Source organism: Candoia aspera, chromosome 9 (assembly GCF_035149785.1).
Source record: "Candoia aspera isolate rCanAsp1 chromosome 9, rCanAsp1.hap2, whole genome shotgun sequence".
In the NCBI taxonomy this organism is placed as follows: Eukaryota; Metazoa; Chordata; class Lepidosauria; order Squamata; family Boidae; genus Candoia; species Candoia aspera.
In genome coordinates, this window is record NC_086161.1 from 10,483,647 (window position 1) to 10,508,476 (window position 24,830).

Sequence of the window (24,830 nt, forward strand, 5' to 3'; positions counted from 1 at the left end):
AATGAATGAATGAATGGCAAGCTGACTTGTACAAAGATAGAAGTGGAGAGCTGCTCAGAGAGTGAACCATTCTGCTACATCATTACTGTGGGTGGGACCAATCCCACCCTACATGGAGATGCAGGAGAAGTCCTCTTCCCTACCACTGGAGACTGACTGGAATGTAGTAAGGCCAGAACAGTGAATGAAGTGTGATGCAGTGGACCACCCTCTCTAGGGATATGGGATTGCAAGAGACTTTGATTGCTCAATTTATTTGTAGCAGCATGCTAACAATTTTCTCATGGTCCACAGATTTGGAGTTATTACCCCAGAGACTGAACCAGACTGATTAAATCTGCTGGCCATACTATTTTTCATTGTTTATTGGGTATAGGTATGAAAGAACCAGATCAGGCAGGCTGGTGTGTTAATTTTTAGGTGCTGCTTCAAAAGGTTTTGGCTTTACCCCATGCCAAGATCTTTTAAATGCACAACTGCATGTTAAAATTGAACAGCTGCTTACATAATCCCATTGTAATGGGGTTCTAACACACACCTGTGCCTGATCTTTGCAGAGCATTAACCACCCAGAATTCCTCCTGGATAATGCCATTGTGTTCTGCAACTAACCTGAATTAACATTACCTCTTGCTGGAAATTACATCTAGCACATACATACATACATACATACATACATACATACATACATACATAGATAGATAGATAGATAGATAGATAGATAGATAGATAGATAGATAGATAGATAGATAGATAGGCCAAGCTGCCATAACAAGGAAAGCTTCCTGAATGAAACCAGATGTTAGCCAAAACAAATGGGCTATCACAATTTAAATATTATGAAGAACCATTCTTCTTAATGGAACTGATGTTTACAAATGGATCATAAAGCGCCGAAGTGTTTGGGTGTACATCAGTCTGCAACTGGCAGTAGATTTTGCTCTCCAAATAATCAGGAAAGCTACAGGCCTCCAGCCTGGATTCCAGCAACATTTGGAGCTTCCAAATCTGTCCCATATTTCCTCCCAAATATGAATGCTATCGGAGGCTATTCAAGTGCAGCAAGAAACCCCTTCAGGGAAGCAACAGTTCCTGGTTGTCAGTTTCAGGGAACTTAATTTATACCAATTTTCCAAATGGGTTGAAAGAATGAGGATACTTGCCTCCACAGATTCGTATGTATTGATCTGAACCTACTGACCGTGTGCAAAACCAATACTGGATTTTAAAGTAAGTATTAACACTGCGCAGCTTTTAAACTAATGGTACTATTTATTGGACTGTTTCTCTAGTAAAACAATAATTTATAGGCAAGTTAAATAAAGGGATGGAGGGAAGCCAGGAGAAAGCAAACAGAGTTATCTTTTGAGCATCTCTCTTGCTCAGGCTAGTAAGCAAAATTGGCCTGGAAAGTTTTACCAAAGTCAGAAAGGGACGCTTGGCCTATTCTAGCTTGTTGAATTTGTGAAGTGGCAGCAATTATTCTTTATGGGAGTGTGCTGCCATAAGCAGAACTGAGACCCAGAATCAGAGCTGAAAAATACATAAATAAGAAGACTGTTGAGATTTCCTGCCTAAGAGAGATCCAATGGCTAGCTGGGGGGTGGGGGGTAGGGGGTGGGGGCAGAGCCAGAGGGTATTTCACTCCCCAATAAGCTGCTCAAAGTCCCACTGTCCCATTATCTACTACCTGGGGCAGTTGCACACAGAACTGCCAATTCCCAGGCTTGGCTCCAGGGTCATCACTGTCTAACCGCTTAGTCCCAGAATCACTGGTCTGAGATGGGCAGCTATACAAATTGAATGAAGGAATGAATGAATAAATCACTTTGGAAAAGGCCATCATCGGGCAAATCATCTGGAAGTGCTGAGAGACTGGCTCTGTAGACATTTACCAGGCTTCAAAAAATCTTTCCCCCTTTATTCTCCCATTGCATAGAGGGGGATTAAATGACATTGATATCCAAAGCTAAGAAAAACCTATAAATAGTTTGGGGAGAATCAAAAGGAAGCACCTGCAAGCAGTAAGTGGAGAGGAAGCAATTGCAACTTTGGAGGCTCTACCAAGAATTGAACAACTGGCATCTCAAAGACTCTTCCTCTTCTGGCAAGTGAACTCTTCTCTTTCATTTTTTTCCCCCTAAAGAATGTGATTTCTTTAGAACAAGCCCCATTCTTTTCAAACTGGCTAGAAGCTCAGCAGAGACTTATCTGAGTATAGTTCATTATTTACAATGCCTACAAACTGCCCTGCCTGAAATTTTAACAAGAGGTTTTTAGTGTCAAAAGCCAGAGATAACAGGCCATCCCATTTTCTGTTTTTGTTTTGTTTTTTTCAAGGAAAGGAAGAAAGAAAGAAAAAACATAAAAAGAAAGGCTTTTCAGCTCAAACAGCTGTGTCAGAGCAACAGCATTGGAATCAGGTACCAAGGACACCTGCCAATGGCAGGAACTCGCCCACAACTAATACACAAAGTACAGCTGGCAGATCAGACACTGGCACTTCTGTGGGTGGCTGTCTAGTCCTTATTCCATTGCTGAGGCCAGTCATACAACAATAGGCACATGGCTCTATATGTAGAGCCACCCAATCTGTTCAGAAGACCTTTGCACAATCAAATATTAGGACAAATTGGAATGCCACAAGGACAGCCATGTTAGCAGCACTAACAAAGAATTATCCATATACTAACTTTATTTATTTATTTTCTATTCCGCCTTTATTATTTTTATAAATAACTCAAGGTGGTGAACATCCCTAATATTCCTTCCTCCTCCTCTTTTCCCCACAACAGCAACTCTGTGAGGTGAGCTGGGCTGAGAGAGAGGGACCAGCCCAAGGTCACCCAGCCGGCTTTCATGCCTAAGGCGGGACTGGAACTCTCGGTCTCCTGGTTTCTAGTCCATTACCTTAACCACTAGACCAAACTGGCTCTATATACTAACTCTATATATACTCTATATATACTCTATACTAACAGCTCACCGGTTCCTATTTCTTTTACAGCATAGTAGACTTCCTTTTTTTTCTGCCGTTCAATCGTGTCCGATTCTTGGAGACTGCTTGTTCAAGTCCCTGCAGTATTCTTGGCAAGATTTCAGAAGTGGTTTGCCATTGCCTCCTTCCTAGGGCTGAGAGAAAGGGACTGGCCAAGGTCACTCAGCTGGCTTTGTGCCTAAGGCAGGACTAGAACTCAGTCTCCCAGTTTCTAGCCTGGTGCCTTCACCACTAGGCCAAACTGAGACCTTATATAACCTTACATAATTCCTAAAAGACGTGACTTACTCTGGAAGAATTGAGGAAGCGTTGCTCGCTTGAAGAAAGCTACCAAAATCACTTTTGTGGAGCAATTCAGAACACCCAGACTTTTTCTGGCCACCCCCAAAGCCTCAGGAGTACCTTGTCAACATTCACAGCAAACCTTCAAATTTCAGCAGCAGTGTATTTTATTTTATCTTCGTTTTTAAAATGCAATAGAAATGAGAGTAAAAAGTTATGTTGTCAAGACCACACTGGGCAAAACGCAACCATTCAAAACATATTAACAGGGGGCCAAAGTTCCAGCTTCTCCAGTGATATTCCTAGCAGCCCCCAAGAACCAAATACATAAATAGGCCTCAGCTGCAAATTTTCCCTGTCCCTGCTGTACTGTGATTCCATAATGCAGTCAGTGGGTATGCAAATCAGCAAAACTCACTGAGTGGAGCTCTGCTACTCTGCCAAACCACTTAATACAAGTTTTCCCACAGAGTTCTATCCATTTGACTGTAATATTTAGAACTGCCCAGGATTGTGGATCACACATTATGGAAGTAACTTGGTGTCATCTTTTATGGGAGCAAAAGAGGCGTGAGAAAAGGGGACAAATTGGGCCTCACTGCACTTGTCTACTTAGGCCAAACGTTGAATTGAAACAAGTAGACAGCACAGGGATTAACAGGATGCTCCTTTAAATATTACACAAAATGCTAACTAGGTGTGTTTGGGGCAAACACGCCAGCATTTCTGCATTTTCTCTCTCCTTGGATATTATTTATGAAGCAGGGGAATGAGGGCTGTGGAAAGGGCTTCTGCAAGGATTAGTATGTCACACGCTAATATCTGTATGTTACAGATGTGCGGTAAGGAGGAATTCTGAGCTGCTTTCAAGGCCATGAAAATAGAATATGATAGGAGACTTTATTGGCCAAGCGTTCCTACAAGGAATTTGACTTCGGTGGAAGAGCTCTCAATATATTTGCATAACGTCAAAAATAAACAATAGTAAAGTAATAATGTTATTTACTAAAACTATACAATCAAGAAAGAAAGAAAAATTGAAGGAAATAATACTACAGCTATTAACTAACACACACTCATATTTAAAGGGAGAATTAAGGGACAGTGCACTGCATCTGTTGTCCAACATATGTTCACATCTAACAGAGCATTACCGGTCACATCTTAGCAGTCATGTCTTACCATACTTTGTCAATCATTATATTAATGCTACATTAATTAGGAGTTCAACAGAGCAATCGCACGAGGGAAAAAACTGTTTCGATGTCTAGATGTTTTGACATACGGTACTCTGTAGCGCCGTCCTGATGGTAGAAGTTTGAAACAGTTTATGTCCAGGATGCAAAGGGAAAAACAAGTGGAGGACACAAATCCAAGTCCCCCATACCAACCAGCCAATAAAAAAAAACCCCAACCCCAAAGACCAATTTTGCTTTAATTTGAGAAGAAGGTAGAAGAAAAATTGCATTCAATGTTAATATAGCAAGACCATCAATTTGCAGCAGCAGCAGCAGCAGCAATGCCCACCACCTGCACCACAGGTAACTGAAATAAAAAGCATCTGACACACACACACACACACGCATGCAGAGACACGCAAGCTATTAAAAATTAAAGTAATGCTTAATAGCCTTATAATGGCTTAGTTATACACATTAGCTTATATAAGCTCAGAGGAGGCAAATCTTGAAAGGAACATTAACTAGACAATAAAGTAAGTAAGTGTTTCAGACATGCCTCTGAGGGATGCTGGCAAAGCAGAGGTAAAATGGAGAGTGTGGAGCGGGATGCTCAAACCTGTAGCTCTTAAATGCTGTCAAAAGGAAATTAGCGTGAAGTTTCAAATATCTCAGGGGCTTGGTAGCCTGGATAGATGCTTCCCCCCCCCCTTTTCAACGTACTTAAAGCAAGAAGATTCACTGCTGCAGTTTTTAAAATTTTGTTCACTCCTGATTCAGTTGCTCTAGCTGTGGCTTAGCGTGATGCGTGAATGCAGTCACCAAGAGCCTCCTTGTAGAATGAGGATTTGAACCTTTCCTCTGTTTTAAACTGCTTTTTTACTGGTTTAGTCCCAGTTCTTGGATGATGATAGATAACACGACCAATGCAAATATGGAAGATCCCGCCCAAGGGTGCTTTTACCCATTCATTGTTGGAGCCCCATTTTCTTTTTACCTCGGTTTGGACCGACAAGTCTATCACCTCTATAGTTTTATTAGTCTAAAGCAGTGTTTTTCAACCTTGGCAACTTTAAGAGGTGTGGACTTCAACTCCCAGAATTCCCGAGCTAGCACGGCTGGCTGGAGAATTCCGGGAGTTGAAGTCCACACGTCTTAAAGTTGCCACAGTTGAAAACACTGGTCTAAAGTTTACTGTGAACCAATACTTGACTTCCTTCTTTGAACTGTTCTGCTGAAGGGAAGACATATAGAAAAGAGGAGGATTGATTATTCTTCCTTATGATTCTGATGAAGTTAATTTCTTTATTAACTTTAATGTGATTAAAGACAGTGCAGCCAACAGGTACGAAGACTTCAAACCCCCTCGGCCTCCTGGCTTTCGTTCCTCTATTTTAGAGCATTTCAGAATAGAATATTTCAAAGAAAATGCAGCAAACTGTCCATCAACTCAGGACTGCATATGGCTGTCTTCCAACTGGCAGCAGGTCTTCTCTGCGATAATCCCCTCACCCCCAAAAAAGGCTTGGCCATGCAAAAGCCTTTTAATTGGATGCAGAAACCGAACCTGTGGCTTCAGATATGCAAAGCACTGGCAGCAGCATATGGCTCCTGCGTAAGAGATGCCATAACTCAAATCTCCCTGAAACATCAGAACACTGTTCAGAGCAACCATTTATTTCTTTACACCATGACCCATTAAACCGTTTAGCAGTTCGGAAAGAGTAACAAGGAAGCAGCAGCGAAGCCCTCTGCTACTCAAAGATGCTTCACTGAACATACACAGAAGGCGCTTTTATGCTTAAGGCCTGGGTTAGTCCTGCAAAGCATGTTGTTCCCTGTTAGTCTGACCCATGGGAAATTCACAAAAGAAAATGTTCCAGATATTATTGTGTCTCGTCTTCAGATACTAGAAGTAACTCTGGGGTTGTTCAAGGTTTGGGAGGAGGTGGGGTTAGGATGAGTATAGGAAATCCACACAAGGTTTGAATCCCCATTCCCTCTCTGTCATACCCATCTACAGCCCATATATCCACCGTTCCCTTTTTAAACTACTTAGAGGTAGTCCTCGCTTAACAACCGTTCGTTTAATGATGGTTCGGAGATATGACGGGGCTAAAAAAGTTACTTACGACCCGTCCTCAAAGTTACAACTGTCACACCACCCCCATGGTCACATGATCGTGATTTGGGCACTTGGCAACTGGCTTGCATTTACGACCATTTGCAGCATCCTGCGGTCATGTGATCACAATTTGCTACCTTCCCAGCCAGCTTCCAACCCAAAAAACCCATTGGAAACAACTGATTTGCTTTACGACCATCATGATTTGCTTTACGACTGCCGCAAAAATGGTCATAAAATCGGTTCCAGTCACGTGGTGCCTCACTTAACGACCACACCGCTCAGCAACCAAAATTCTGGTCCCTATTGTGGTCGTTAAGTGAGGACTATCTGTATATCCACCTGTCCTCCATTCACACACAAGACACCTTCAAGAATGTGTCACATTCATCATCCATTCTCCTCATCCCCTCTTAATTTAAAAGTGTATCCATTTACAGTACACATATACAAAGACACAGACTAAACACTCCATGCTATCTCCTTCCTCTTCTTTTAGCAGCAGGTGAGGGGGGAGTCTCCACTGGGGGGAGGCTACAGAATGGAAAAGTAATTATGTGCTTTGGGTCCTTCTGCTCCCCCAGGACTGATGGTTATGGTGGTGCAATGAAAAAAGAAGGCAGCAATCAAGTCATGGGTCAATGGTTCTGTTCAGTACTACTAATTTGGAAGGTGGAAGTTCCCCTGTGCAAGCACCGAGTCATGCCTGACCCTTTGGGGGACGCCGCTTTCGCGACGTTTTCTTGGCAGACTGTAGCAGGGTGGTTTGCCATTGCCTTCCCCGGTCGTCACCTTCCCCAGCAAGCTGGGCACTCATTTTACCGACCTCGGAAGGAAGGATGGAAGGCTGAGTCGACCTGAGCCGGCTACCCGAGAATCCAGCTTTCACTGGGATTGAACCCGGGTCGTGGGGAGAGTTTCAGTTGCAAAACTGCCGCCTACCCCTCTGCGCCACACGAGGCTACTAATTTAGTCTCTGCAAAATACAAAACATAATTCAGTCTTCCTGGGTAAAAATGCCTCTACTTCAGAGCAACAAAGAAACAAAAAAGCACAGCAAGAGTTTACTTGGGGACTGCTCCAAATATATTACTTTATATTCTTTTCAGCTCAGCTGTGTCACGGTAGACCCAAATCGGGGCAAAAAACACAGAATCTGCTCTGCTGGATGAGACTAAAAACCTGTTAAGGGGAGCCAACAGCATCCTATTTTACTCTAAGTAAAAAGCTGGGCAGATGAACTTAAACCTCTCTGCTTATCACCCTCTGCAGACAGCGGTCGACGACTGACATTCTGTGGTTGATTTTGCACATGCCCAGATGCACCGATATAGTACCAATAAACCCTGACTCTGGAAAAACAGCTACCAGTGCCGAGTCCTGCTTGAAATGATACCCTGGAGCTTCATTTGCAACAGTCTCTGCACCTAATATCCTAGGCTAGTTTTTCAAATGAGTCCTAGGTTTGGCTTCGGTTCTATATCATCATGACGACCGATGATGTCTTAAGGTGCAGGACATAGACATGTAAAGATACTGTCTAAGGAAACTTACTTGGCCTCCTCAAACTGTGACAGGCAGTGTCATGTTCACCGTTCCAATGTTCCTGGTACATTGTAACGTTTCGCATGTCATTTACCTAATACGTGTTTCATCTGGGAAGGGAGGAGGATTCCATCTCGGGGAGTTGTTATCTGTTGGCTGCTGGGTTGGAATGTGTTTGGGTTATCTCATGTCTTCAAGGTTACTTTCCCAGGATCAGTAGAAAACGGTTACCAGCACCAGGGGGGGGGGGGGGGGAGTTTGCTACGGCCGGGCGAGGGGAGGGATTACGTTTTGAGCCGAAGGTTTTTAGTTTGTATTTGGCGCACTTTTATTCATTCTCAGCTTTCTCTGTATTTGCATACTATTTTCACAATAAATCAGATATTAAATACCTGCTTGTGAGTCTGACTCTGTTAGGATAGGCAATCATTACAGGCGGAGGATTCCATCTCGGGGAGCTGTTATCTGTTGGCTGCTGGGTTGGAATGTGTTTGGGTTATCTCATGTCTTCAAGGTTACTTTCCCAGGATCAGTAGAAAACGGTTACCAGCACCAGGGGGGGGGGGGGAGTTTGCTACGGCCGGGCGAGGGGAGGGATTACGTTTTGAGCCGAAGGTTTTTAGTTTGTATTTGGCGCACTTTTATTCATTCTCAGCTTTCTCTGTATTTGCATACTATTTTCACAATAAATCAGATATTAAATACCTGCTTGTGAGTCTGACTCTGTTAGGATAGGCAATCATTACAGGCGGAGGATTCCATCTCGGGGAGCTGTTATCTGTTGGCTGCTGGGTTGGAATGTGTTTGGGTTATCTCATGTCTTCAAGGTTACTTTCCCAGGATCAGTAGAAAACGATTACCAGCACCAGGGGGAGGGGGGAGTTTGCTACGGCCGGGCGAGGGGAGGGATTATGTTTGAGGCGAAGGTTTTTAGTTTGTATTTGGTGCGCTTTTATTCATTCTCAGCTTTCTCTGTATTTGCATACTATTCTTTTAATAAATCAGATATCATTAAGTACCTGCTTGAGAGTCTGAGTCTATTAGGATAGGCAACCATTACAGGCAGGATGCTGAAATACACAATCCAACCCTTTGAGGAACCACAAAACAGGATGCATGGATTTCACTAAGAGGCTATTGCTTGCTGAAGCCATAACGTGCATGGTTTAGGATTCTAACTACAATGAGAAATGAATGGCAAATATTATAAATAAAAAAGCCGACTTACGGTGTCTACGTGGCATGCTTTATAGCTTAACACACTGTGCGGGCCCAACTGCAGTCTATTCAGTTCACCCCAGCAAGTCTGAACCAAATGGGTAAGTTAATTTGTACTTTAGATATTTATCTCTATTGATTGTTTCCTTATTTATTATTTACATTAATGATTTAGATTCTGAACAAGTAAGATTGTCCTTAAGTCAGACTGATGCCTAGAGTTTACATTACAATAAAGTACATGGCAAGATGAAAATAACAGCAACAGCTTGCCATTCAGGTACAACGTACAATGTTTCAAGGATCCTTATCCAAGGGAGCCACCTTGTGGAAATCACATCTTCCTTCTAGTCCAAGCAAAAGCAAGAAGCTCACAATGGCTAGTGCGAATGCTCCTCTATACTATGAGCTCCCATGGAGAGCAGACTCGGCAGGGAGGTGCCACCTCTTGCTTCTGCTGATTTAAAAACAGCGCGGAAAATCTGAGCCTGCCTTATGCTCTTTCAGACTTGTAAGGTTGATGTCAGCCTTGTGAGGTAGTCCAGACAGGAAGCACACCCAGAAGGACTAGCTCTACTTTATTGTCAGATTACATTAACAGAATCTTGCAAGTCTGAAAGTACATTTTTCCCCTGTCGCCTTTACAGTCCAAGGAACTAGGGAGGGTCCCTTCTGAGACTTTGCTATACCCACATTCCTGCTGCAGCTGCCACTTATCCATCCATACCCCTGGCTGTGGCTCTTCCCCATCTCCCAAGATCATTCCCACATTACAGAAAGATTCTGAGAGACACAAAAAGGGGCTTACGGGACAGCTTCCCCTTGCTGTCGATCAAACTTCCTTTGATGGCCACTCACCATTTAATTCTGGAGGAAGCAAAAGGCGGTAAGTGCTGTAAATATCATTGGACATCTGGAGGTGAAGGGCAGTGTGCTTCTTTAGGAGTTCAGTGATGTTCTCTTCCTGGAAAGGAATCTTCTCAAGAATCACAACAGCATCTGTCTCATCCCCAGAAGCACTACTCACCTAAAGAAATAAGAACATAAAGAGTTCTCTGCTACACCAAACCAAAGTCTAACTCAGGTCATTCTCTGATGCCTGCAACCACTAGCAGATGTCCTTGGAAGCTCACAAGCAAGATGCACAAAGGCCAAAGGCCATTCTTTTTATATTACAGCAGGCAGTACTGAGTAGCACCATGAACAGTTGGCGGCAATGTACGTGTGTATGTATGTATGTATGTATGTATGTGTGACTCTGTGTGTTCCTATACAGTATATGTATGAGGAAAGTATCACAACTATAATGATAGCTCTGGCTATGATTTAGCCCCATGTTTCTTACCTTTTAAACCATTACCATCCACTATGTATGATCCTTAAGCCGCAAGTTAAAAACTGGGATATAAATCCAGGATTCAGATAAAGCATTTTTATTTTGATATATTGGTTTACATCGGACAATCACATATGAAGCACAGACCTCATGCATATGCTGTGTGAAATCTTTCTGCTTGATGGTCATCAGTCAACTCTAAAACCCTAAAATCCTGAATGGGAATACACTTGTCTGTGTAGATGTGAATTGGCAACCCATTTCTATGTACTTTGGGAGCCTCTCCAGATATGTACAAGTATTGAAATAGGTAAACTAAACATTTCTCAGACTTACTAGCCTAACAAGTATTGGGGAGCTGCCAAGACTGACAGAACATTTAGATATTATGGAGAGAGGAGAAGAAACTGGGAGTGACAAGATAGAGAAGGAGGACTTGGTCTGCACAAACCACTAATAGGAATTTACTGTACACTTTATTACAGCCAGTCTCCTGGAAAGATTATTAGTGTAGAAAAATTGTGTGCCATGATTAACCTTGTGATACACTGTACTGGGATGAGGAAATGACTCATCTGTATCTACTAAATCTGACCTTGGCTGTTCCTACAAGAAGTACATTACCTGCTTTGGCTGGTGCTTTCTAACTCTAGTTTATTGATCCTCCCCCCACCCCATTAATAACTTTACTCACCCGCACCTTGAATTTGACCTTGAGTCTAACACACCTTCCTTTTAGAAAAATCGTTCATCTAGAATTTACACTCTTCTTTAAAATTACAGAGGTGCTTGCAATTTCCTGACACTTCACTGTATGCCCTGGTTATCTTGAGGTGGATTTACAGAGGACAATAAAAGAATTAATCCAGCTGTATCCCCAGCACTCTGGAGAATCTGCCTTTGAAACACAATAAAGCTGTAAATGGTGAATTAAAAGAGTACTTGCAATTTTCCGGTTCTTACAGGCCCTGAGTGACAAGTCCATCCATCTTATTTATAGCATTCAAGTTAACTGCTAGTTTGCAATTCAATTTCACTTTAAACACCAAACCTGAAAAACTGATCTCCTGGCCAGAAGCAATAGATATGCTAATAAGAAAAATAATCTAAATCTGGAGGTATATATTAATGCTTTTGTTAGGTGAAATAATAGCAATCTGGGCCCTCTACTACACAATTTCACTCAATTGCACTACCGCTGTATCCTCTGTTTGTTCCTCACTGTCAAAGCTGGAGGACTGGGTCTCACCTGGGACATCTCCATTCCTAAACTCCAGCGTGGCTTGTTTGGTTTTGGCTTAGCACACAGTGGGAACCCATCCACTGTGGTTTATTCAACCAACTATGGTTAAATGGCTGAGCGTGATGTGAAAACCCAGGTATTCTCTCAGGGATTGAACACTAACAATAGAATCAGTGGCGAATTTATCTTCGGGTCCTTATCAATGGTTCTTCCCAATAAGTAGCCTGGATATTCTGGAATATATTTTGTCCAAAAGCTTTTTCTGCTGAGTGTCTGTTCTGTAGCTGGAGTCTGAATAGCACAGGTGTTTGTGGGCAAAGAAGGAAGAAGTAGATAAAGAAATGGTTCTGCTCCATCAGTTGAGGTTAGACTAGAGAACATTTTGTTTCTTTCGATACTTCAGCTGTTACAGCAAGTGGCAGCATCTAGATAACCTTGGCTGATCTTGAAAAAGTTCAGCAGGGTAGGATCTGGTCAGTTCATGGATGGAAGACCACAACAAATCCCAGTAGATTGTACACTAGGTTGGAAAGTTTAGAGAAACAACCGAAGAATGCAGTGGCAAGCCATTTCTGTATTGTGGCCAAGAAAATTGAATGAATATGTCTGTATGATTACCAGAAGATGAGCCTGAGGGAGTTTGTACTATAACTACCTCAAATTAAATTATTTCCTATCTTTGCCTGGTCCCTCTCACTATGCTCAAACTTTATTAATTAGTGTCCTAGAAAAAACAGAACACACATAGCACCCTGTCTTTAATTTTAAATAGTTATACCCAAGCTATTCAACTTCTGTGGCTTGTATATGTTGCTCACATATTATCAAATTTACATTTATCATAATTTAGGCTATTTCTTTTCTTTTCAAGTTGCTTTACACTCTTTCTTCCAGGGTTGCTAATCACAGAAAAAAATGGCAAGAAATTTTGCAGGATGCTAAGGACCTCACACCACCTAAGGGAAATTCTTCTGAGTTCAAGGATTTCAGCCTCGTGCCTTTTCAATCATATCTACAGATCCATTTAGTCCTAAGAATCAAGATTCATAGAAAAAAGTAGTCTGAGCCAAATTCTCAATTGTGTGTTTTCTTTCATATTGCAGAATTACAATGTGTATTTTAAATGCTGAGCATGTCAACCAGTGCTTCTCAAATTTGGCAACTTTAAGATGTGTCGACTTCAATTCACCGAATTCCCCAGCCAGCATGGGTATAACCTCAGGCTGTGAAAGAAAGCCACCGCTGCAATTGAAATGTTGCTCCAAGCAAAAATCGGTCTCCCTTGTGCTTCTTTGAAGCTGCATACTTGTGAGTTGGGCAGCTACCTAAATCTGATAAATAAATAAAAATGCACAGAAACCCCAGAGATCAGAAACTCAGGGGCGCTATTCACCAAGAGCCTGTTCTGAAGTCTATGCACATTTTTATTTTGTGCAGGTGAACTACAAGCTGGAGGGAGGAGAAATCTCCTGCTGCTTCTTTCACACAGCTCAGCAAATGGCAAACAAATGGGGAAGCCTCCAAAAGTTGGGAAGTGAAAAAGACCCCCCCCACACCCCATCTCTGCACTGAGTATGGGAGACCAGGGCCGCCCGCCTCTTCTCAATTATCTTCATTATCGTCACTGCTCCAATCCATCTTTCTACACCCAGAGCAAACAATCGGATTCTTACAGCACCTTTTCCTAAGAGGGGTGGCTTTGAGATGCCTTGGACCACAAATCCCATCACTCTCGTCAGCACAGCCTGTAAAGGGAGGGTGATGGGAACTGTAGTCTGGGGCACCTTGCAGAACGCCCGCCCTGCAGGCAGGACAGGTGCGCAACGACACCCCGCGCTCTCTCTCCAGCCGTCACCTCTAAGCAAACCGATGACGTTTCCCTCTCAAGGGGCGGGGCGAGGGAGGCCGTGCCGGCTAGCCCCGCCCCTGGTCTCTCATTGGCCGCCGACGTAGCCAATAATTCTCCTACCCGCCCGTGGAGGAAGATCGCCTTTTCCCGCGCAGACTCCCTCAGCACTTTCAGCACGGAGAGCTTGGCCAAAGGGAAGTCGCCGGCGGCCGGCCGTTCCTTGTGGGACGCGGCGGACCCGTTCTCTCCCTCTTTCTCCTCACGCTTCCTCTTGGTGGCGGGGGACTCGGCCATCTCTCTAGCAGAGGACTAGCGCGCATGCGCGGTTGGCTCAGCTCCAAGCCTGCGCCCGGTAGCGGAGCGTTTCGGTGGCCCCCTCTACCGGCCGGAGGACGCTACCAGCAGCTGTTGCGGGAACTTTTCAAGGATTCTTGCGCCTGCGCACGCCCCGAAATCTTAGCTCTGAACATAGACTCAGGAAAGTTAGAGTACCCGCGCGATAGTTTCGGGCAAGGATTCATTTTTTTTATTTTTTTTTACAAGTAGTGCTCAATGTACCTTTGATTAGAAATGAACCATAGAAAACATTACATTATATCTAGGTATATTAAATTGTTTTAACAATGCAAATAAGAATTTAAATCTCTGAGCTAAGTGCCGAAGTCTCCACTATTTGCTGTTTAAAAATACAGAAAAACATTTTTTAAAAGAGATGGTTTCATGGTTCATTTTCTAAGCCTGATTATGCTAATAGGAAATACAAATGTATGTGGGTCTATGAATATTTCTGTGTGTGTGTCTGTGTGTAGCATCGATTCCCTTAAGGACCATGTGGTTCACTTAATGTCCATGGTGATTTGCTTAATGACCACCACAAAAGGGCAATGAGTATCAATTACATTTTGTGATTAAATTTTGTTAATTGATCAAACATTATCTGCCTGCCTAAAAACTTACTTTGCTTTTGCAAAAGTTGAGGTTTACCCTATAAAACTCTTAGTTCCTACACAGGTGTCTATACTAGATGAGGTCCTCAGAGTAGAGAAACAAGAGAATGAAAATTTCCATGGTTTTGCACTAGCTTCTCAATGTAGAGTTTTGTCCACAACTTCAAAACTGTTCCAAATGCTTTATTTACTCAATATATGGCGCTGCGGGTTAAACCGCTGAGCTGTCGATCGGAAGGTCGGCGGTTCGAAACCGCGCAGCGGGGTGAGCACCCGTTGCTCGTCCCAGCTCCTGCACACCAAGCAGTTCGAAAACATGCAAATGTGAGTAGATTAATTGGTACCGCTTCGGCGGGAAGGTAACGGCGTTCCGTGAGTCGTGCTGGCCACATGACCCGGAAGTGTCTATGACAACGCCGGCTCCAAGGCTTTGAAACGGAGATGAGCACCGCCCCCTAGAGTCGGACACGACTGGACTTTACGTCAAGGGAAACCTTTACCTTTACCTTTACTTCCATCAAAAAAGGACACTTAAATTGATAGTTTTGTTTTTCTCCTTTTAAATTTTGCAGGTCATTGTTCGAATAAATATTGTGTTGTATTGTATTGGTTAATGGCCACATAATTTAAAACGCTCACTAAAACCACACACATTTAAAAGGGCGCTCTATAACTAACCTGGTTTATTTGCCCAAAAAGGATGCCTAAATAAAAAGGTGAAAGAAAAGGAACCAATCCAGTCTTTGGCAGGGAATTCTAAAATCTGTTGAAGCAGCCTTTCTCATCTTCTCATCAGACTTTCTGTTGGCAATCAGTCTCTTCTACAAAACTTATTCTTGGGCAGCCTCAGGAAAAAGAATATTTGTTTCTAAGAATTTGTTTGCATAGGCCATTATGAATCATCATTGTTTTTCCAAACATTGCAGGTAAAGCCTACTACATTCCAGGTACAATTCAGCACTCAGGCTTACATCATGGGGATTGCCACCAACATTTAGAATGAAATCTCAGAAATTCCTTTTATTTCAAATTACACATCCCACTTCTAGAAAGTCATTGGCTAACACTACTTTCAACAACAGTTCAAGGTAATACTAATTTTGGATGACACAGGATTATATTAATCCCTCACCACATAAACACAGACTGAATTATTAAACCACAGGTTAATCTTTGTTGAATATAGTTAGCTGGCTTTGCAAAGAACCAAAAAGGCTGGATTCACATATCTAAACTGAAACTAACATATATTTCAGTTTAGCACAATGTGCAAATTCAGCCACATATTTGTCTTGTAAATCATACAAACTGTCATGAGTACTGATGGTGAGCAGGAGGGGGCCCCTATCCAGGGGGGGGAAACGCATGCATAGTACTGAGGAGTTAAGCAGCCATTCAGAGAAACACAGATCAGACCCGCCTTGACTTTTGGGGTTTATCTGTCTGGGTTTTCCCACGCTTCTTCAGTTTGTTAGGATTTTCTGTCTAATATAGCAGTAATAAAGCACTAGAGACCTATTCCTCGTCTCAGCGTGGTTCCTGACTGTTAGGACACAAACATGGAACCAAAATCTCAACCAGAACAGCAGCCTCGTTACCTGACAGACAGCTCATGGGGGAGTACATGATAGAATCTGGATTCTCTCAAACTAATAATTTTGTACTGCCAAGGACTTGTACAAATAAAGCCAATCATGGCTACAAACGCAAGGTGGTGTTACTCTGTTTTTGTTTTTTAACCTGGTAAAACTGCCATTTTATTAAAGCTATAATCTCTGGATGTAATTGGGATACATATGTATAAAGTCCCAGAGGTTGTAGAAACCTTCTGTCACAGCCTCCAGCCATGGAATACAACAATGCTCAGAAAGCCTAGAATTCACTGTGCCTGATGTTCGGGGAGGAGAACACTATATTCAAGAAGCTAGCAGCAGTCTTAGAGGACCCCAATACAAAAGAGGGGGGCTGTACGGGTGGAGAAATCTGGAAACCAGCTGAATGTGGCTAAGTGCACACAGCCACGGTGTGCTGATCAACTGCTGGGGATCCAGGAAAACGCCAAACTTGATGGGAAGGAAAGGAAATGGGGCATTACAGAAATGGACACGGCTGGCTGACCCATGAACACAAGCACTTACTGCAACTTCTTGCTCCAACTTTTACTTCTCCTTACGTTATTAGTGTTCTGCTGTCCACCAAATATCATCAGAACTGTTAGTGTAATGGACTTTAGCTCTGGCCTTGAGGAAGAGGGAGACGCAAAACAGTTGCTCAGTTCTGGGAAAGTAGAAAAATATGAGGGACTCCGCTCTGCCTTGACTTTGACCTTGTCCTTAAAAAGGAGCAGTGAAGGTTTTGAAAGGACTGTATTCTTTTCCATAATAGTTGCATTCCTGGAATCCCTGCAGCGCTTGCTTCTTAACCGGGTCTACCTCAAAGGCAAACGGTTAGGATGAGTAAAGCAGAATGCATCACCAACATATAGCAAATCGGTGTTTCCCACCCCCAAACGCAGACATTTAAACCTCAGCACCAAATGGAATCTGCCCTTCAGGTGGCGAATCGAGTCACCTTCAGTGGGAGAGGAAGCCTTCGCCATAAAGGCTTCTTCTCCAGTCCCATGCGCTGAAAGGCATTCCTTTGACCCTCCATCTGCTGTAACCAAGTATCCCTTTTTCCATCCAAAAAGGCAGTTAGTCTCTGCTTCTTGGGTTTTGACAGAGGTCCTGGAGATCTAAAGGAAACAGGAGAGCCGTTAGGAGCTTTGAATCCAATGAACGGGTTCACTAACTTGTCATAAGCCATGGTTCATTCAGCTGCTATTTGCTTAATAAATTACCACTGAGTTTGCACAATCTGCCAAACCAAAACCAACCATGCCACATTGTGGTTTTGGTGTAAGGTGCAAACCCATCTTCCCAAACCCTTCCTGATTGGCAGCACCTCTCCAAATTTCAGTTTTCTCAAGGCTTCCTAGAGAGGCAATGAAGTGTACCCGCTGGTATGTGCAATTTATCGATCTCTCAAATTTATCACCGCCCATCTCCCCCACAAGGAGGGACTCTGGGCAGTTCACAATAACTTACCACATAAGTTATTGTAATAAGTTACTCCATCCTTTAATCTGCTGACCCTGCAGCCAATACCAGAAATGCTACCATTTAGCCACATCCCGGCTAAGAGATTTCCCTCACCTGACTCCAGTTCTTTGCAATAAACTCCCAATGGGATTATGCTCAGAATCAGATCACTTAAAAAAAAAAAAAAAAGGCAAACCTAAACATGTTTCTCTTTCATGGACCCCCATGAAGCTGTTTTAAAATAAATACATTCTTACCTGTCCCTTGGAATGCATAGAGGTTATTATTACACGTCACTAAACTTTTAGTGTGGAGGCTGATTTTTTTTTACGATGTTATAACTAATTATAATATATAGTTCCAATTGTTTTATTCTACATCTGCACTGCACCTAGTGATCTGCCTATCATAAACAAATTACTACCACTACTGTTACTACTGCCATCATGGAAAACCAGCGAAAGTTTATGACGGCGCTGAGATCTCCCTTCCCTCCACATCTGAGCACTCCGGAGGCAAAATTTCTTTGCTTCTCAAGGTACAGGGGAAAGAGGTACTAAGATTTGTGCGACTCTTACTAAGACTCTTAAAGAGTAAAACTCATAGTAAGGTTTACTCCTTCTCGTAAGGCCTTGAGGCACCTTTAATGAGACTGAGTGACAACAATCTGGATGTAACCCTTATACAAATACACAATCTTTCATACAAAAGTTTTTCCCTCTTCCCCCAAAGAACCAACCTCTGTCACATGACGCTGTCTTGTAAATCTATAATTAGCAGGAACGTTCTGTTTTACCGTGTGTCTTCTTACATGCATTTTTTTCCTTTTTTATTTGCAAGCCACCCAGAGTTGGACAGCCTTGAAATTTAGACAAACAAGTAACTGAAATGATGTTTTGCAAGCAAAAGGAGCAGTTCTCTCTTTGTGAACAGGGTCCTTGCACAACCCTATTTTGTAACTGGCAGAGGAGAGAGAATTCAGTGTGATCCTCTGCCCTGTAGAAGGAAGCTCCACTGAGTTCATGGACTTTACTCAGAGGCAAGGGTGTACAACAGCTTTACTCCACCCAACTCAGGGCTCTCCAGTTGTCCTGGAGGACACCCCTGGCAAAGAATTAACATGAAGCATGTTTGCTTCAACTTTTTAAAAATATCACCCTTGGGCCAACTGGATTCTTGGCTCAATTTAAGAAGTTAATTTTAAACTTGAACCTCCTAAGCATGTTGAAGGCCTAGAAATTAACTGATGGGTTGCACCAAGAACCTGCCTATTTAGTGAAGGCTACCAGAGAGGTTCACTTTATGATACAGTCACTTACAGACCTACTGGTTAGGTATGGAGAGGACCCACAGACCCACTGGTTAGGTATGGAGAGAGTCTCTTTATCTCTCCTACCTTTAGCATGCAATCTCTGCAGGATTACTGTATGATTGATCCCTCTTTAATTTATTGCTGTTTAAATTCTACCTACAAACCACTGCTGTGTAAATGATGTCCTTATTGTTATCTTAGCCTTTAGGTAAAGGTAAAGGTTTCCCTTGACATTAAGTCCAGCCGTGTCCAACTCTAGGGGGCGGTGCTTATCTCTGTTTCAAAGCCAGAGAGCCGGCGTTTGTCCGTAGACACTTCCTGTGTGGTCATGTGGCCGGCATGACTACACGGAACGCCGTTACCTGTCCGCCGAAGTGGTACCTATTAATTGACTCGCATTTGCATGTTTTCGAACTGCTAGGTTGGCAGGAGCTGGGACTAGCAACGGGAGCTCGCCCTGTCACGCGGATTTGAACTGCCGACCTTCCGATCGGCAAGCCCAGCAGCTCAGCGGTTTGCTTTAATATTGCTTTTCAGCAGCGAGGTCAACTTGAAAACATTAATAAATATGGTAATTGAAAAGTTGCTTAATGCCCTTAAATATATAGATGGACACAGTGATGGTAGACTGTCCTCTTAGAAAAAAGATACGCATCAGTGTTTGATCAGGGGCCCAAATGTGCAAGACAGAAACTCTGAAAAGGTACAGCAGGCAACACATTTTAACTGTATCCAACAACTGCTTTCTTCTAATATAGAATGTTTAACACTTTGCTCAATACTTTAATTGCTGGAAATTTATTAATAGTTAGAAATAAATCTCAGGTTCACTCCAAATGCTAATTACATTTTGCTAATAACAATGAGCTTGCAAATGAAAAATGACCGATTCACATAACATGCCAAAACCCAACAAATGGCATGATGGGTAAGCCCAATATGTGACCCACTAAAACGGGACAGGAAAGGCTATTTTAGGATTAAGGAAACTGGGATTTACAATATACAGCAAGCCCTGCCCTGGTTCAAAAGTCTGGTTCATGCACAGCCCATATGGTGGGCTGCCCCAAGCTCCAACAATACAGTAAGCCTAACTAGAACGCCACAAGAGGCAGGAGCCTAAAATGGTGAACACCTGCCCATTCATTTGGTTTGGCATGTTGTTCAAACATAGTCAATGCCTTCTCTGTGAGTGCCATCATGGCTAAGCGAGCATCTGAAGTCTTCCAAGCTCAATGTTCTTTCCAGGACATTGCACTAGCAATCCCTAGAGAAGTGAGAGAAGAACTCTATGGAAGTCGATTACCTATGTTTCAAACTGAGGACACTGTGAGATGATCCTTTCTACACCACCTCAAAAGCAGCATTGTGTCGTCATGGTGCAAGCTCTACCTCATTTGTATATGTATGGGATGTCACAGGGCCCATTCAAATGGGGAAGAACTTTATTCGCGACAGTACTACTCTGCTTGCCTCCCCGTGGATGTCTGTACCACCCTCTAAAAACACCCCCAATCTTATTCATAACTTACAACGCATCACAGTCTCTTTGATTTGTCGGAAGCCGTTCTCCTGGAGCACCACGCTGATGTAGTAAATGCATCGGAGTTCCCTAGGATAGTCCCTGCGGTCTATATCCTTCAGCACAGGGATGGTGCGCCCATTGGCCATGGGCGCCTCGGTCAAGGCGTGGTGCATCTGGTAGCAGCACCAGGGATCCTTGAGGAAGTTGGGTGTGATCAACAGCACCCAGCAGTGGCTGTTCTGGACAGCGTTGCACAGCTCTGTCACCACAGCACTGCCCGGAGCAGAGTCCCGCAGCTGAAGGAAGCAACGGAAATGTTCCGGCTGGCTCTCCAAGTAGGCCACCAGCTGCTCCACAAACTCAAGGTCGCCCTCGCTGTGGCAGATGCACACGTCATATAACTTGCTCCACCGGGCGCTGTCAGGTCTGCTTGCAATCCAGGAGGTGGAGGTCACCAGTTTGGGGCTGTTGGTCAAGCTGCGAGGAAGAGAACCAGAACTTCTCTGCAAGGGAGGGGACGGGGATGAAGGCAAATACGCAGGGGCACCGTCCACGTGACTTGAGGGGTCTGGGCTCTTCCTGGGTTTCTGCAGCAACGCCTTGAACCAGCCTGCACAAATCAGAAATCAGGAGTTGGTGGGAAGTGTGGGAAGAGCACTGAATACCTGTGCACACAGACACTTCCTTACCTGCCATATCAACCAGCAAGTCTCAACTATGAATCGCCCACATCTGTCTTCCCTTGCCGATGGTCAGGCACAGGAGAAGCTTGCGACAGCCGTGCTGGTCCCACGTCACACTGGAGTCTAGCCCTGCCCCACTCTTGCTGTGTCGTTTCATCTACTTTCAACTTCAACAAGGAAAGAGCAAAACAGGAGGATCCTATTTACCAAATTACAGGAGTTAACAGATCTCATTCAGAAGTGAATAGGAAGAGAGGCCAGGAGGCCTAAAAATATTTTAAGAGCTGCTTTTCTCAGATTAGAGAAAATGGTGGAACTTGCAGAAATGGCAAAATTGACTTGTTTGATTAGGGACAGAAGTGTTCTTTATAAAAGTTTGGAAGCCTTTTATGGACTTTTTGCTGAAAAGGGACAAAAATGAAGTGGTGATCTCTGGATTTGCTGGTCAAAAAGGGTTGAATATGGGAAGAAGGGAACCATATAATGTAATTCTAAAGGGGAGGAAAGGGTAAAAGTCTGTTTGTAACTGCTGTAAAGAAGATTGGAAGCCACTTCTTTATCTTTCTTGGCTTAATGTCTTGTGTGAATCCAGCTATTGTGGCTTCTCAACTACAGTTCATGGTTTACTGTGTCAAGTACTCAGCCAACTGTGGTTTACTTAAAGAACCATTGCTTACTATATGCATAGGTCCAGCCAACCAGTTTGTTCCAAGGTGAGAAAAAGAGCGTAGCCCTGGGGCACAGCACATTCCTCAACGGGGACTCCGATTCACTTCCTGATCTCCTAAGTTAAAAAGATCAAGGGGCAAAGCTGAGCAAAACGCCACAGGATGTCAACTTGCCTTCTCTAACTGGAGAGTCCCTGTAAGTGCTGGAATGACAAGTCACGGAATTCCCAACCCAAGTAACCAGAACGGAAGTCAACACTGTGAAAGGCCGGTATAGAAAATATTAAGCAAAAAAAAAAAACACCTCTTCAGTTGTAAGAAATGCTCCTAAAGGCATCCCTAAGCACAATCAATCTTATGTGAACCTTTTTTTTTTTGGCTGGAGCTACTGTGTCTCTCAGCTGAATGAGCACTGTGAGCTGAAAACATCTAGGAAGCGCATGGGGAATCAGGACACCTCATCTGCTGATTATGTGCCCAGCCAGGGATATTCCATTGAAGCACTGAAAGCCTATTTCCGCCACTTAGCTCAAGCCTGTCTACACAGTTAGCTAGAAGCAGCAATCAAAGTCAGCTCTCAAACAACCAAGAGTACAGGTAGTCCTCAGTTAACAACCATTCATTTAGTGATGGTTCAGACTTACAACAGCAGTGGAAAACCTGACTTGTGACCAGTCTCACGTTTGTGACCGTCACAGCATCCCCACGGTCACATGATCATGATTTGGGCACTTGGCAACCAGTTCGCATTTACAACCATCATAGTGTCCTGTGGTCACATGATCACCATTTTTGACCGTCCCAGCTAGCTTCTGGCAAGCAAAATCAATGGGGAACCATGTGACTCACTTAATGATGTGGTTCGCTTAATGACCATGGTGATTCATTTAACAACTGCCACAAAAAGGTCATAAAATCAGTTTGGATTTGCTTAATGACTGCTTCACTTAGCAGCCAAAATTCCAGTCCCAACTGTGGTTGTTAAGTGAGGACTACTTGTAGCTATGGAGCACTCCAGAAGCCTTCTACACATACCCTTCTGTATTCTCAGCCTTTTTGCCCAATTCCAAGTTAATTCCCCTTGGAGGAAAAAATGGACTTATAATTTCAGAGGAAAACATGTTTCATGAAAAGAGGTGCTCAGTTTTTATATCTACACACACACATCACACTTACCAGCCAAGAATGGAAACTGCGGCTGATTCCACCATTTGCCAAAATGGTTGTTTTAAAACAAAAAGCAATTTAAAAGTGGGTTCCTCATTTTATTACATTCTAATGCAGCAATCACTTTACATAAAGCAACCCTAACTCTAAACCTATTTTGCTAAGCATAAGATTAATAAAAGCTATTAATAAAAGATGTATTTCAAGGTTCAAGTGTTATAGAAATGGCACCTTTCTCAGCTATATAAAAATATTCCCAAATCCATTATTATGGCAGTTCCTAGACCAGCATACCACAGCAACAGCTCAGAAGTCTGCATGTTATTTTATGGCTTTGAGTTGCTAGAATACAGTAACAACGTTTAAGTCTATTTTATGATAGTTGCAAACTGATTTCAAAACTTCTTAAAGAGAAAGTAATGTCCAGTAGGAAGCTACAGGTTAATGACTATTCTAGCTAGTTCTCCCTTATTCAGCGCCCACCAAAAGTATTGGGATTTCTTTTTGAATCCTACAAACTTCTCAACACTTTTGAAAACCCCAGTTCAGGAACTTGGCTATTTTAGATACATTCATGAGAGCGGGGAAAAAAAAATCTGTTCGGTTCCGAACGGTTCCCTTCCAAGTCAACATGCTGAGGATCCATCTCAGCCTGGTCAGGAAGCAATCCAATTATCACAGCTGCAATAAACTTCACGAGGGGTAAAATCCGACTTTAACAGGGAAAAAAAAAGCTTGCGATTTTCCCAAGGGCCCTGAGAAGGAGTTTTCCACCTACAACAGTTCAGCCGTTTTCATCTCCTGTTGCGAAACATTCTGTAGCGCCTTCCTAACACCGCCCCCCCCCCTTTTTTTTTGCGGAAGGAAAGAAATAAGCGTGGCGTCCAGAGAGCCTTGCAAAAGGGGCAAATCGAGTCGAAACAGAAACAATAAAACTCTGTTTTAAAAGGCCAACAGAATGAGGTTCACCTTCACCGCGAAAAGCAGGATTGGCAGGGTGGGCCTGGAGACGGCGAGGAAATCAAATCAGCAACAGCAAGAGACGACCGGAGGGGAGGAGGAAGGAGGAGAGCCACGAGATTTCTCTCTTTCTCTCTCTCTCTCTCTCTCTCTTTCATGAGCGTAACTAAGAAGCTGCCCCGGCCACACACGCGCGCTGGAGCGCCCTTCGCGCGCGTCCCCCCCCCCGGAGCCAGGGACGCTGGAGCAGAGCAAGGTGCGGCGTCGCCAAGGCAGCGCGCGACGCAAACCTCCGCCCGAAGCGCCCCGACCCCGAGCCGCCGCGGGCACCTTCGCCAACCTTGTGCGCGGCGCCAGGGCTACCGCCCGAGTCCCGGGTCTTTCCTTCGGCGAGGAGAGGGCGGGAGGGCGGGCGGGCGAGCCATCCTTTCCCTCCGCAGAAACGGAGGCGCTCGCCTACTTCCCTCTTGGCTCGCCTGCGAAGGCGCGGCGCGTCCCGCTGCGCTCCCTCTCCACCCCCGACGCACGGAAATTTGCGCGCCGTACTCCGGGTGGCAGCTTCTGGCCCTGCCCGCCGGGTCCTTTCTTCCCTCCTGGCTTGAGGTTTCCAGGCAGTCGCTGCCCAGTTTCCCCGCCCTCGCATTGCGCTCTCACGAGGCGGGGAGACCGCAGACCAACCACCGGTCGCCTTCGCGCAGCCCCAGCGCGAATCGA

General features: G+C 43.8%; 3 protein-coding genes across 6 annotated transcripts in view; all 3 read right to left on the minus strand.

The window, feature by feature from the left end:
* Positions 1-14,244, minus strand: part of DCPS (decapping enzyme, scavenger) — a 43,380-nt gene extending 29,136 nt beyond the window's left edge. Inside the window, exons 1-2 of one of the 2 annotated variants that reach the window (XM_063311081.1) lie at positions 13,895-14,244; positions 10,205-10,373 (exon numbers count right to left, since the gene is read on the minus strand). In XM_063311081.1, the coding sequence (XP_063167151.1) occupies positions 10,205-10,373; positions 13,895-14,068 (343 nt within the window). In that variant the 5' untranslated portion in view covers positions 14,069-14,244. Of the gene's footprint in view, positions 1-10,204; positions 10,374-13,598; positions 13,722-13,894 lie in introns of those variants that run through there. The other variant, XM_063311082.1, reaches the window with a different exon arrangement.
* The window catches only part of FAM118B (family with sequence similarity 118 member B), a 257,749-nt gene that overhangs the window by 188,809 nt on the left and 44,110 nt on the right, over positions 1-24,830 (minus strand). The window lies entirely within an intron of this gene.
* On the minus strand, positions 15,716-24,734 carry TIRAP (TIR domain containing adaptor protein). 3 transcript variants are annotated; one of them, XM_063310974.1, is made up of 4 exons: positions 24,457-24,734; positions 21,328-21,488; positions 20,646-21,248; positions 15,716-17,455 (listed from the first exon to the last, which is right to left on the minus strand). In XM_063310974.1, exons 2-4 carry the CDS (start codon positions 21,332-21,334, stop codon positions 17,415-17,417), a joined length of 651 nt encoding a protein of 216 aa, XP_063167044.1. In that variant the 5' UTR covers positions 21,335-21,488; positions 24,457-24,734; the 3' UTR covers positions 15,716-17,414. The 3 variants fall into 3 exon arrangements, with proteins under 3 accessions (XP_063167044.1, XP_063167043.1, XP_063167045.1); XM_063310973.1 differs by lacking the exon at positions 24,457-24,734 and adding an exon at positions 24,126-24,226; XM_063310975.1 differs by lacking the exons at positions 15,716-17,455; positions 24,457-24,734 and adding an exon at positions 24,126-24,227 and having other exon boundaries at positions 20,635-21,248.